Source organism: Odontomachus brunneus, unplaced genomic scaffold (assembly GCF_010583005.1).
Source record: "Odontomachus brunneus isolate Ranch 3 - 2012 unplaced genomic scaffold, Obru_v1 Obru_scaffold_039, whole genome shotgun sequence".
Taxonomy (NCBI): domain Eukaryota; kingdom Metazoa; phylum Arthropoda; class Insecta; order Hymenoptera; family Formicidae; genus Odontomachus; species Odontomachus brunneus.
In genome coordinates, this window is record NW_022639489.1 from 963,988 (window position 1) to 978,871 (window position 14,884).

The 14,884-nt window shown below is 42.2% G+C and overlaps 1 protein-coding gene across 7 annotated transcripts in view; it reads right to left on the minus strand.

Moving 5' to 3' along the window:
• Nucleotides 1-14,884, minus strand: part of LOC116844079 — a 189,503-nt gene that overhangs the window by 13,057 nt on the left and 161,562 nt on the right. For 6 of the 7 annotated variants that reach the window (XM_032815197.1, XM_032815200.1, XM_032815199.1 and 3 more), the window contains exons 6-7: nucleotides 6,141-6,313; nucleotides 4,496-4,652 (exon numbers count right to left, since the gene is read on the minus strand). In XM_032815197.1, the coding sequence (XP_032671088.1) occupies nucleotides 4,496-4,652; nucleotides 6,141-6,313 (330 nt within the window). The remainder of the gene's footprint in view (nucleotides 1-4,495; nucleotides 4,653-6,140; nucleotides 6,314-14,884) is intronic. The other variant, XM_032815202.1, reaches the window with a different exon arrangement.

Consider the following 14,884-nt stretch of genomic DNA (forward strand, 5'->3'; position numbering starts at 1 on the left):
CGTCCATACTTCACTTTCGTTAATCCCAACCAAATACCTTTTTCGTGTAATATTCGACCAAAAATTATTCAACAAGGTGTTCTGTACGGTGTACGATCACACTTCTCTAATTCTTGATGCAATCAGACACGCAGGTAGTAGGTTTCCTCTAAGGAGGAAATTGAAGTGGAAGATGCTTTCATTGTGTTCGACCTCGCTTCTACCGACACGTCTCAACCCACTTGATCGATCGCGGCCGCCGAATTGCGCGCTGGCGGTCTCGTTTGAATTCGCTGCATGTTTACGCGTGATCCGCTATTTTTTTTTTTTAGGCACACGCGCTCATAAAAATGACCATTGTCTCGTTTAATCCTATCGCGGCGGCACTTCCTTCGGACTCAGCTCGTCCGTGCCGATAAACTGTGCGAATTCGCAATCTGCAAAACTAGAAAACGAGTGGCCGGACTTCTGATTTATCGTCGGGCTCTCGCGCGCTCGTATACGAGTACGTATCGTGCCTCTGCGGTTGATGTATCGTGCGCGCGCACGTACGTGTGCACGTGTCTGTGTGTGTGTGTGTGTGTGTGTGTGTGTGTGTGTGTGTGTGTGAGCGAAGTGCTATTGCAAAGTGACTCACAATCAGGCGGAAATTCAGTTCTGCGATACGTGCGAGTGAATTTAACGCGGTCTTCTATCTGCCGCGCGCAATTTTTCCGTGTCCCTTCGCGATGCATTCGGCCCTCGACGAGTTTACATATTATGCGCGCGCGCAACTTTGTGCTTCAGCAAAGCGAGTCGAACTAATAACCGTTCGGTTGCCCGTTTCTTGCTTCCGTATCGCGATAATCCCGCGAACGGGTCAGGTTAAATACCGACGTGTAACGAGTAAATATACAATTTATACGCGTCGCTTGGGCCGGCGCGGCGAATTAATTCTACATTCTCTCAGAGATTTACCCCCGTGCATGAGGATCCTACACGGAGCCGTAACTTTGCAGTATTTATACACTGTGTTCACGACCGCATAAATAATAATAAGAGATTTCGCGGACAACGCGTCAAGTGTAATATTACGCTTTTGTGTTTGCGCGCGTACTCACAGTTTTATGTTATTGTATTAAGCAGCAATAAACACACTACTCTCTTCCTCTCTATGGCTTTGTGTGTGTATCGAAATCATGTTACGAAGCGCTCTCATGATGCGTATTTTGTTTACATTTTCGAAATGTGATACCACACACATACACACAAAAGAGTGTTATTCTAGTGCTAAAAACAGCGATTGCTCAGTTCTAGTAATGGTTATCTTCAACAAAGGATATATATTTCTTAATAACAGTTTTCAAATGTACTAAATGCGCAAACTTTTAAAAAGCTTATTATCACGCATCCAGAAAAAGAATTTACTCTCTTTTCAAGAATATTATAAAACATTGTTGGAGAGAAAGTTGTCTCGATTCTAACAAACCGAATGCAACTAGTGTACCGTCTCCGTGATAAGTTTATGGTAAATTTAACTTTGCGTATATATAATATATAAGCTAATTTATTAATTATTAATTTGTTATTAAATTATTAAATTTTTAATTTTATAAAATTTTATTAAATTATTAAATTATTAAAAATATTTAATTTAATTATTAAATTATTATTTAAAGAAAAAATTGGCGAATAATCGCTTGTGATAATGTTATCTAATTAATAACTAAATTATTGAAAAAGGTAAGAGGCTTTTTTGTTCAGTTTGATCTAATGTATAAGCATACGACAGCAAATATCGCCACTGCAACTCATCTACTTCGCATAATCATACAAAAATATACTTTAATTAATACCTCGATAATTATTGCGAATATCGTAAAATGATATAGAACTTTTATGTTTACCTTAATCCGTACTATACTTTCACGAGAGCTTCGAAGGTTCTTCCGGGACACTCTGTCTAAACTTACATGAAGAAAACAGCATAAATATGAAGTCGGCCCACTGGTCGGCACAACCAGATTTATATGTGTGGGCTAATCGTACTGTTTTATTTGTGCAGAGGAAATATTTGGAAAAAGTGACATTTACTTGAACGCAGCATGTAATGCCGTGTTGCTCGCGAATTATTTGTTGCAATCCCCGTAGCTTCGTGAGACCGTTTGCCGTGAAATTTTCGGCGAGCGACAATTTCCGAAAAGCGCGATGCGCCGCTGACCGAGATGGGAGAAAGGGCGGGGGAGGAGGAGCAGGGGAAGAGGAGGGAAGAGGAGAGTGAGCGAAACCCAGGATAAATGACATTATTATTTCACACTCGGCAGAGCGTGCGCTACCGTGGCGTGCCCCCGATCCGCCGTTATATGTGTGTCAGCCCCTGCGCGATATTCACTTCCATGCCTCTCGCGATATTTACGTCGATACACGCTCGTAAAAATCGGCCGATGCACTTCGCTTAGTTACGCGCGGACGGCGCTTCCTTCGGGCGCGGGCGTAAACCGCGTAAATCCGCAATCTACGAGGCCGCGCGAGTCACCTAAGTTCTGATTTATGGCCGCAGGGGGCGCGTTTCGCGCGGATAGACACGGGGACAGATAGCGCGAAGAGAGGGCGCACACGCGCGCGTGCAAGCTCGCCCGGGAAAAATGCGACGACGACGACGACGACCACGCCGCCAACGCGCGCGACTCGCACGGCGCTTCCTTGCAATAACCTCCGAAGGGAAATTCACGATAATAGAGACTACCACGTGAATTCCCCGCGATTCTCCGGTCTCTTCGCTTGCCAGCTCGGCTGCTCCTTCGCGGGTTCTCATCCTCTTCCGTGCCATTCGTTTCGCCTCAGCCGGCACGTTCTCACACACTCACACACTCCTCGCTTCCACCGATGTCTCCGTAATTTTCGCACTTTCACTTCGTTACATTACTTCCCTCTCAGCCTGCGTCGCAGGCCGATCGTCGATCGTGCGGCCAAGGAGAGTCGAAACACGCTCGACTTCTCGAAAGGGTACGAGATAACGAGAGAATTCGCGTCCCAATCTCCGCTCCGCAGCAAAGACGTGTTAAAAATCTATGTTCTGGGAGAGTCTAGAGAAATACAGAGAAACTCAAAGAGAGAGAGAGAGAGAGAGAGAGAGAGAGAGAGAGAGAGAGAGAGAGAGAGGGAGGGAGGAAAAGAGAGTTGGAAGCCATCTTGTCGTATTTTCTTCCTCTTACTGTCGCTTTATCGATTGTACCTCGAGCTGTCTTATTTTTCCTTTTCTCTCTTCGTATGTAATTCCGCACTTATTCCTTCAATTTTCAAGAGGGGAGGAAAAAAACGGAATAGGACGTGCGACGAAGGTTAAACGGGAAAAAGGGGAAACGCGAGGAATCTCTCCGCGTTTATACATCTCCGCTTTTCTCCGCAAGTTTCTTCCTTTCTCTCAAACTCTACTTCTTCTTCGTCACCGTCGTTCTACCTGTGAACCGCAATTTCTCTCCTTCCGCGATCCGTTCCTTCGTCCCTCGGACGCGCTTTCCCTTCCCCTCGCCTCGTCCAAGAGTACACGCGCCCGAGCGGTCTTCCGTCTTTTCCCCAACCCCCCTGTCCCCCTTCTCCTCCTCGTTCTTGCGCCCCCTTCCGCTCCTTTTCATCCTTGCCGTGGCGACCGAGGGGCTGAGCTAGACAAATAGCTCCAGCGTGAAATACCGCCGCCTCTTTAAAACTTTAAAGTGTTTCGAGTAATCCTAAGGCACGACTTTACATCATGGTTGTACCCCGCGGAGGATACACGCGAGCGCAGAAGGAAATGGAATATCGGTGCGCCCGCGGAGGACTTCCGGCTACGCTCGTGGCACATCCGACGACAGCGAGATTTCCCGGAAGAATGCGAGACACGTGAGTGTACTGTTATTACATCGTTATATGTACCGCGAAATATCCAACATACTTCTATTTCACTTTCCATTGTCTTGCTCCGTACTGTTACCTGAGAACTCTTCCTTTATTCCGTCCAAAATTGTTTTAGATAAAAGGAGACTCTGCTTTTCTCTAAAGTGAGCACACATTTAACTACTTTCTTCTCTCGATATAGAGACAGAATTGAGAGGAGAGATCCAGAATTATTGACATTAGAACATTACATATTTTTTTCCAAAAACTCCTTATTTTGATAAGTCGTTGATCGTCGGCAGTTCTAGAATAATTTTTTTTTTTGTTTTTTGTATGCAAAGTAAAAATATGAGTACGATCTGATGATTTCGAAGAAAACATCACATGGTGATAACGATTCTTTTTTGAGTGGAGATATAGATTTAAAAAATTCTTTCAATGAAATCATATGGCTTTTCTAACACAAATTAATTTCTCTAATCACATTCTACGTATAAAAGTAAGACACAAAGATTAATAAAATAAGAATGTCCAAAGTTAGATACGTATATCCAGACACTGATAATTTTATCTTGTATTTTTATAGATAAATTGTTTGCGGACAGGACCGGTTTCTTTTCTCGTTACGATAGATCAACACAAATGGCGAATGACTGAGACTAACCTTCCTCAACGACTAAGATGACAGTGGCTGATCGACCCTCCGTCGGCCTGCATGAGTAGTTCCCGACGTCATCTTGCGTCACCGCCGCCAAAGTCAACACAGACACCGTACGTGCTGCACCCCTTTCAGTCTCCACGTTTATCCCTCCGCGCGCTGCCTGGATCAAGAGCAAGCGAGTGAACTCGGCGATGAAGTAGGTAACAGAAAATTTTATATATTTGTGGGACGTAGAAGCAAATCCCACTTTTTTGTATATTTGTGGGATGTAGAAGCAAATCTCACTTGAGCCTCGTAAAGTAAAGTTGAAGGAGGTCGTAAGAAGAACTTAGAAATGTCTTATGATAAAGATACGAGGTAAGAGCGCTCTCCCAAGTATAAGGAAAAATTGGAGAGAACGTGCGTTTTGCTTCCGTCTCCCGTGTTTTGTATTACGCTTCATCGCTGGACTTATATCTTCACTTAACCTTCCTTGACTGTCATATATCGGTCTCTCAGACCGACCAGACACAAAATCGATGCTATCCTGAAACTAGAAACATTATTGTGCGCCAGCACTTTAACTAAAAACCAACGTTCATGCTAAAATTAAACTTGTACAAAGTGAGTCACTTAACGTTAGATTCTAAAGCATCTCTGTTGTTTTTTATATTAGAGAAAAATGTGTAAGAAATCAATTGTGTGTGTCATATATGTCACAATTTATGTGTATGTCATAAATTATAATTGTGTGTTTTATCTCTTCCAGCCACAACAATTTATTCCTAACACATTTTCCTCTAATATAGACAGATATATTTTACAACAAAGATGTTGTAGAATCTAACGTTAAGTGACTCACTCTGTCACTCTGCCAATTCCATCAATTAAATATCGGTGTCACAGATCGAGCACGAGTTTTTGCGTGTTAGAAAATCACGTGAGTCAAGGAAAGTTAAATTATGTTTCTCTCTACTTATGTTGCTCTTCTTTAGAACAACTTTTAGCAAATTTGTTGCTGCATCAGTATAACAAAAAATTTACATTATTGTAAATTGAATAACTGCTTCAATATACAGTAGATTTAGTTCACAAGTGTAATTAAAGGAATTGCAAAGTTTCCAATCATCAACTGTCTCACGTTGTGATTGTTATGAAGGTCTGTCTGGGTTTATGCTCTCGTATTGTCAACATTCCGCACACTGTGACCGCCTGTTCCGCGTTCTAGAACGCGTAGAGCACACATTGCTCCAGCAGATATTGTCTAAAAGCGATAAATAACGAAAAGAGATACATCTCGTCTCCGAAACCATGAAGAAGAAACCGTGAGTCTCGAGAGCGGACGTTCGCGTCCGGAGGAACGCCGCGTGTATCAAGCGCCGGGATATAATCGCGCAGCCGACAAAACCGCGTCGACTAGTGGGATCGATCAAGCAGCCTCCAGCCATCGGCTGGTCGTTCGCGTATCGCGCGAAAGAAACAGCCGACGCAGGCTAACACGCAAACAAAAATGTGGAAGACACGCTAGGTAGGGGCCATATGACCCATATCGCCGGCGTGTCGGGGGCGATGATATACGAGCGCCCCTTTTTCCCCGTCCTTCCGATTCCCGGTCGTCAAACAGAAATTTCATTAGAGCGTCCCGCGTATCCAGCTGAGGCTGCATTACCTGGAATGTTAGGAGTTTGTTATCCCGAAGCCATTGTACACCCCTGATGGGACGGGTCTGATACGGCGACAATATGACGCATCTCAGGGTGATCGTCGAACCCGACGGCACCCTTTGCTCCCGGGGACCCATTATGTCTGCCACTGGCGCTGTACTCTCATAACCTGGAAGTCATGTTCGGACAAATATCATGCGGTAGCCGAAGCAATTGAATGACCGTGTCGTGACGAGATTACGCGCACATCCGACCCGCAGAGGTAGCCATGCGCGCGTTGCCGCGCAACCTACCTATTTACCTACTTACCGTCGCCGCGCGCGCACGCGATTTCGGCCGCGTTCGAGCCGGAAAATTCGAGTGGCATCTCGTATTTAACGTGGCATGCGATTCGAATTTTTCTCACCGACATCTCAGAGCAACGCGCGCGGCATTGATATCACACAGAGTTCTTGGTAAACATTGATAAACAAGACAAAAGATCAAGAGTCAATGATTTTGACATATGTTGTCGAGATCATTGACCTGAGCAACATTCAAGAAGCTTCAGCTGTCGTTCATTGTTAAAAGAAGTTAACGGAAGAAGTTTGGAAAACATGACGCATGCTGAAAGCATCGACACAATTTGCTGATGTGTATGTAGGAACTGTACATGTGCGCGGCTAAAAAATGTACATTTATTCATGCATATACTCGCGGTCAGATAGGTTATCCGTTATTTTGCCATCCCATTCTGAAACGCATACGTCTTGTCCAATGGCAGAATTTGTTTTCCAATGGGAGAATTGGACAAGACGTATGCGTTCTAGAACTCACACAAAAAAATAACGGACGACCCCTTTGGCCGTAGGGATAGATCTCTTGATAACGTACTGTGCCAATGTCACAGCGTCATAGATCGGGTTAGGTTAGATAGAGTAGGAGCACAGGAGTTCAGATACTAAAATCAGATTCTAAAATATATGGGAATTAAACAATAATTAAAAATAATTATAATAATTCGATAATAATTAATTTGTAATAAATAAGTTCCCATATACCATGACATTTCATAAAATCCGCGCAAGAGTCTTGAAAACACGTCGAGTGCCGAACGTTTTACCTATTCTGCGTCTTTCAATTTACAAACATATTACCGCTTTCAATTCTCTAACATATTACCGCTCGACCTTTCGTACATACGCGACCGAGAGTTAATACTTTTAGCTTCTTACGCACTTACGTGTACATTATTCTAATTCTCCCGTAAAGAGGCTCTCATCAAGTTCCAGCGAAATCCACCATGTCGGAACAGCGAACAAACGGTAACGCGCGCGCGCAAAGGATTTGCAACTTTTTAATTGACAGCGTCATAGCGAGCGTGACGTATCGCGAATGCCCACTAATTGACGCAATCCGTCCTCAGTTTTAATATCCCCACGTGCGGGATTAACGCACTAGACCTTCCCCAGGCGAAAAGAAACGCGACGAGCGAGGGTGGGTGCTTTAGCGCGCGCGCGCGCCATCAAGGACACTCGACGAATGTTATGCAATGATTTTAATTAATGCCAGCGTTATATCCACTTTCATTGCGCCGGTGCTCCGCCGACGCGGCACAAAGTAGAGTACGCTGAAGTAGCAAAAAACGTGTAGTAACACGCTCGCGCACGTAGATATACTGTCAAGCTTGTACATTTTAATTTAGAAAGCAGGGACAAGCACTCGTTTAATGCGCAAGCCGCGTCGTGTGTGCGTACATGTGTGTCTGTGTGCCGTGCATGCGCCGTGCATCGGCCTTTACAAAGTGTACCGTAAATTACCCCGCCTTGAAAACCCTTCGGTTCCCTATTACACATACGATAAATTGCGAAAGGGCTTCCCGTTACAAACCCGGCCCGCGCTCGCTTGACATAACGAAGCCTCATTCTCCTTTTATGGCGCGTCGTATCTGCACATGGTTACCATTCGTCTTTACTTACAGGTATTGCGCAGTCTTCCTCCTCCTCCCGGAAGCAAGTGCATGCGAAGCCCGGAGATACAGGAGCCACATCGTCGCGAGAGGAGAGCCGTGCGCGGTAACAGCGAGTGATAAAGGCGCAAACGAAGAGTCATGCGTCTTGTCTTTTCATTCCACGAGACGGAAAAAATGAGGAATCGCGCGTGAGAAAGTATAGCGCGTAAGAACATCTGCGTGGGAAGGTGTAATTAGTGATGTGGGAAGAGTTAAGCCACAAGACATATATACTTGAAAATTTATTTGTGGGATACAAAGTTCATTTCTGCGAAATAGAATTTATTTCTGTGAATAAACTTCATCATAAATAAGTCTTTTTCGTTCGGAAAACCCACAAATAAATTTTCAAGTATTTTTTTCTTAATATATGTCGGGTATTTTCCCGCTGCAATTTCTTCAAATTTGGCTTCGTAGCAGCTTGCGCTGGAATCGTGACGTTTGCAGCCAACTGAAGCAACGTCTTTGAAAGAGTTCGCTGCGTTAATTTATTGCAAACTGTCAATGAATAAGTAAATAAGCAAACAAAATAAGTACGTGTGAGCCGAAATATCCGTGTGACTCAGTTACCGTAACTTTTCCTTTACCGCAAATTTTCCTACGCTCGCTCACTGTGTAGTGCGCGTTTCACCAGATTTCATCAAAATTCTCACGAAGCTCGTCTCATGATGCAACCACCTTAAAAACTACTGCTGATGCGCATGCATAGTAATCGGTTATTACAAGAGCCGAAGTAGGAAAATAAATTTGGAAAGAAGAATTTATATTCTAAAGTAAAAAATATTATTTAAATAATTTTTACATATTCTATAAAATATAAGATAATTTGACCTAAAGAGAGTGCGATTCATTAGATGTTGCAAACACTTTGAAGCGCTTAGAGAAAAGTCGTACTTGGTCCATATTACGCTCGAAGTATTTGCAACGTCTGCAAATCCTTACGATGGATCGCACCCCCAAAGTGTGTTGAATGCACCCTCAAAGTGTGTTGAATGTACGTCAGCAGTGACTCGCAATTGTGATAAGTTGAATCGGGGAAAATTTCATTCGATAAAAGGAGTGTAAGCCATTTTGCGTACATTCTTTTGCCTAAGTAAACAGTACATGCTCAGCCATGATATTTTCATATTGATAGCGTCACTCCTGATGCGTCATTCCTGATCCGAAAGTGTGTATTCTCCGTGACTTCGTGACTCTCGACGCAGGCCCTCGGAATAGATTTAATAATTCACCGTTACCTCTTCAAAGGGAACAAGAAAAATGGCCGAAAGTGAGATTCCCGGCTCCGTATAAAAATATCGAGACACGTATACATTATTCAGCACGAAGACTGCGGTCGAGACTCATTTAACGGGCTGCTCCTATCCCTTGGAACTTTGAACTCTCGGCGGTCGACGAAGAAAAGGATACGAAGAAGCCGTGGCGGGACCGCGGGATTAAGGATAATCCTATTAGACTTAAATGAATCCGGCGACGACTGCGTTCCCTCTAGCGAAATATTATGTTATGCTGTTATTACTGTAAACTCGCTCGCCGACGTTTCTTTCCTGAGCAGCGCGGTTCTGTTCCTTTTGTCGCCGAGAACTTTGTGGATAAATTCTCTCGTGATCCGCGAGCATTCGCCACCAACCCTTAAGCGTGGATTCGACGTTCCGGTATGTGGGAGTATACCAAAGTGTTAAGATGCTTGTATCATGAAACGAGTTTCCTGTGAGAATTCGATAAAACTCGCACGCACATATCATCTAACTGCTCGTGCGGTTAGAAAAAGATTGATCACTTGGGAGAAAATATATTTGCAATTTGGCACTTTTTACACGTGTTCCTTGAGACTAGCGTGCTATTTTTAATTTCCCTTTTTAATATCTTCTAAACTATTTTTACGAAAAACTACTACGATATTTGAACCTTTTGAATCCCTAAAGATATATTCAGCGATACAGCTGCTTTAAAATGCGATTTCGGATCCCGGAATTGTCCGATTTTGCGCTTCATTTGGCACCGTGTTTGTCATCGCAGAATGAAATGTTTCTGCCAAATTGAAGGGGTTCGCGATGAAGTGATTGCTACAACTGCCAGATAATAAATCGCGTCTCACTGTTACGACGGCGTGCGAATAAAGTCGATCTCGATTATGAGCGCGCCGAGCGAAAAAATTTATCGTGCCATTACGTCGCATTATTATTCGCACACGCGCGCTTCGCGTCGCGCACTTCCTTCCTTCCCTCGCTTCCTCCCCTTATTTATTCGTTGCGAAACTTCGACAATATAGCCGGCAGCGATCTGTGACCATCTTTAAGTTCCGCATATATCGCGAGCAAGTGCAAGAAGAAACTTAGCGCGAGTGTATATTTATTAGTCGAGCGAAACTGCGTGGAGTGTTCTAAGCGGGAGTACGTAGCGATATAAGAAAATATTCGCAGTCGCAACTTCGCCATTAGGTTGATGGAATTGTGAAGAGAGGCTCGAGAGGAATATTTAACTATTTAATTGTACGCGACGAATAATTAAGTTCGCTCGCTTCAATTGGAACGTGAAAATCGAAGACTCTCGGGGTACGCATTTGCAAAGGAAATCCGAGGAATCTTGCTATCAACGATAAAAACATAGAAGAGACTTGTGTGCTTTTTTTAGTATTTTTAGTATCTTGAGAGGAATAGTAAATACAAAATTGCAAAACGGTCCTTTTAGAACATAAATAAGATTCTCCCTGAGTTCCATTAAAATCAAAATAATATTACAGTTAAGAAATAGAAAATACTGATTTGGTAATAGCAAAGTAAATTTTCAAGCCTCTCGAAATTTTTTATTAATATTCTCCATCGTGACTGAATAAAATTAAAAGCGATGTGTTACTAGAATGTTAGCTAGAATGACATTTTTTACAAGTGTATGATATGGTAGTTTCTGTAGTAATTTTCACTTTCTGTTTCTGGTAGTAATTTTCACTGATAAAATGATTGAAATAGAGCATATAGAGGTAAAGTTGGCTCATAATTAAAGTCCAGCAGGAGAACTGTGTAGATCTCTCGCGGAGACTCTAGAGAACTACTAATCCGGATACGTATTTTATACGTGGTCTTCTTACCTTGTGCTACTGAACTCAATATCAGGGCAAGATGACTATGTTGTTACACATTTTGGTTGTTACAAAACAAAACATACGGTTAACAGGATCGCGACGGCCATTAATACATAGAAGAAAGTTGCCTTTGTTTATCACAGTCAGTCACAACAATTAGTTGTCTGAGGAGTTGTAACTTCGAAATTCTAAAATATAGGACATCTAGCCTCGGTCTCCTCTATACCTGGTGTCTTCGTTATTGCTCGCAGATGACGGGACGCGGCTTCTCGTGATCTGTCGTTCAGCATCGTAAATAAAGAAAAAAGGGATAAAATTCGGGAACGTCGAATAGCGGAGGACGACGTGGCTGAAATAAAACGACGTTACTTAAAAGAATTATGAAACGGCTGAAGAAAGTTCGCAAGAAGAATCGACGAAGGATCACGGGCGTCAAAGCCAGGGCGATGTCGCACTTATCCTTAAGTGATTGATGTCGCCCGGTTGCCACGCAGAAAAAAGAAATGAAAAGCTGCTTCTAATGATTTTTTAAAGGGTGTTCGGTGTGCTAGAGCGACACGTCTTCCTCGTCGCGACAAGAACGTAGCGGAGTGTATTACTTTATTTATGAAAGATGTGATACGCGCCGTCGATGTCGAGGCTGGAGATGCCGCTTCTTGCAATTTTCACGATATTTTAGTAATATTTCAGCCAGCGTTCGTCGATCCTGTTATAATTATTGCATTGTTTCTAAGTACACGGGGAAAATATGATAGTGAAAATTCCTATATTTAAGTACTATTATATTTCGTAAAAATATTAAATATATCGTATTATATAATATTGTATATTATATAATAGTAAAATATACTACAATATAATATTTATAATAGAATATTTTGTGATAAAAACATAAAAAGTAAAAAATTATATTTCATTTTACGATGTTATTTTTTTGTAAAGCTGGACTATATTGACATCTAATATAAATTACTGTTGAAATAATAAATTTAACAATTTATCAAACATGTGACATGAAAACCATTCAAGTGATTACAACAATCTTGCAGTCAAACATGCAAGACATTTTTAAACAAATAATATACTATATATTGTGGTAAAAATATAAAAATCAAATTATATTTCATTTTACAATGTTTTTTTGTAAAGCTGGACTGATACATTATAGTATAAATTACTATGAAGATAATAAATCTGACGATTCACCGAATATACGCCAATTCCAGCAGTTACAATTTTTGCAATGAAACGTCAAGCGTGCAAAACATTTTTGTACAAATGTCTAATTGTTTCGGTCATAATTTCTGCGCACGCGGTCCAAGATTCGATAGTTTTTACTGCAACATATTTTCTCCGTGTGTTGGGCAGAATCAATTGTTCTCATTCCTCGTCATGTTGGCGAAGAGTTACCGTCTTGAAATATATCGGATATTGACCGTACGCGCGAATTAAATTCGGAGGGCACTCGGTGGAAACGCTTCGCGGCTTACACGCGCACGTATATGTAGATGTGGTAATAAACTTCCATATAATACACCCGCTGGAGTTTTATAGAGTATTACAACAGAAATAACGCTGTTTGCTCGGCCGAAAATTCGCTGCCGGCTATCTGAAGCGGTAAACAGGCTCAAGTTTTGGACGTATAATGTTGTTCGAAAAAGTTCAGCATAATTTCTCGCCCACAATATTGGCCGTCGCGTATAGGCCGTCGTATTTAACATTTCCGATATGGTCAATTTTAGATGCGCTTTTGAACTTTTGATCTACGATAAATTGTGTGGTTTACGTAAAAAAATATAGACATATAATGGATGTACGTTATAGCTACTCTCTAAAGCACAATCAGTGCTGTTCCTCACCGAAATGCTAACTAATGATTCAATTATAAGTATAGCACTGCAATCAACAAGATTCACAAGCTTGACAGCCGAAAAAATCAGTTAACAGTAGCGAGTGTTGTTGCCGTCGTTGATGCAGCTTGCAAAGGCAGACAGAGTGCTATCGCACGTAAATTGCATGGAAACGCGAACGCAAAAAGTTGGATTTCGCAGCGAGATCTCGCTGCCACTGAGCGAAATCAGTGAGATATCGGACGGAGCTGTAGAGTGCGTGTGTTTCCACGGAGAATCAGTGAAATACTCACCGATGATTATCGACGAAGCGCTCCCTTTGCCGACGCAATCGGGCATAATCTTACTGATTCGCTTCAAGAGAGCAAATAGAACGCGATTTACGGGAAACAACAACAGTGAGCAAATTATAGGAAAGTATCGGGCAGAAACGATTTGATAACGACGACTGAATGATTTGATGAATTGACTACCGATAAATTCGAACCACTCGGAAGCCTTCGATGCGCCCGGCCGCATTAATCATGCCACGACGCGTGGGCGAAACACTAAAAACAGAATTAATGGCGACAGTGAAAGCTTACATTTGTAATGATTGTATGACAAGAAAACGCGCTTTCTTCGCTTTGATAATTATCAGTAAGCTTAGCGCTGTACCTCACGGCTGATTAATCGCGCTTTTTCCGACTGATGCAATCTTAACGACGATTCAACCACTGCTTTCGGTCCCACTACTCTCCGAGTGATAAAACAAAGCGGAAATTGCCAGTCGCCCTGGCGATGAAAGTTATATTTCTAAATCCGCCGGCGAAACTGGGTCGGTCCCTTCGCACTCGCGGGGGCATTTTGCAGATTTACGCCGTCGAAAATTTTTATTGCGACGTAATGTTCGCGACGCGCGCACGCGCGCGCGTTTTATTACGTTCGTCACGCATGACGCGCATGACGATAAAGTGTGCAGAGGTGAACTGGCTCGAGATAAGTAAAGGGAAAGAAGAAGAAGAAGCAGAAGGAAAAAGAGGGAGGAGGGCAAAGAATGCGCCTTGTTCCGCGAACCGCGGAACTTTCGCGACGAAGTTTTGATTGCATAATTGTACGCTTGCCCGAGTTTCCGTGTCGATCAAGGAATTCATAAAACAATTTGCATGATATCATTTCGGGCCGCGCGCGCGATACAGGCGCCTCATTTTATACACACCGTGCACATCCGATTCGGCTAATGCTGATTATGCGGGAAATTAATTATGCAGGTCTGCGCGAAATATTATCGCTGATATCACAGACAGTAAAATAAGTTCAGCGTCGGTGAAATTAGAATCACAACAAAATGCAAATGCGCACGGGTCCATATAAATTTTTAATTAATTTCAATTGCTTCATAACACGAGACCTATAATTATAACAGCAACAAATATTTTTCCTCTGTGACGTGAAATATACGCACGGATTTGACAAATAATTCAAACAAAGATTTTATATCTCGTAACAATAAAAGTCCCACACAAAAGGATATTATTCTACGGCTAAGAGGAGCGATCACTCACAAGTAAACCTACTCAAAAATTACACTTCGATTTCTTTCTAGTTTGGCACAAATGTAGAAGTACAAAAAATATTTAGGTCATATTTTTTCATTTTTATGCACTTTGAATTTCACGGGCAGTTTATAGCGTTTTATTAGCGTGTTCTTTTTAATGTTCCTATCATCAACAAGTGTAACAAAAATGCATAAGAAATAAAATTGAATACAAAATAAGGACGTTTTTGGTTTGTTGATTATGAATATAATGTCAAATGTGTAAAATTATTGACCTAAATATATGACCT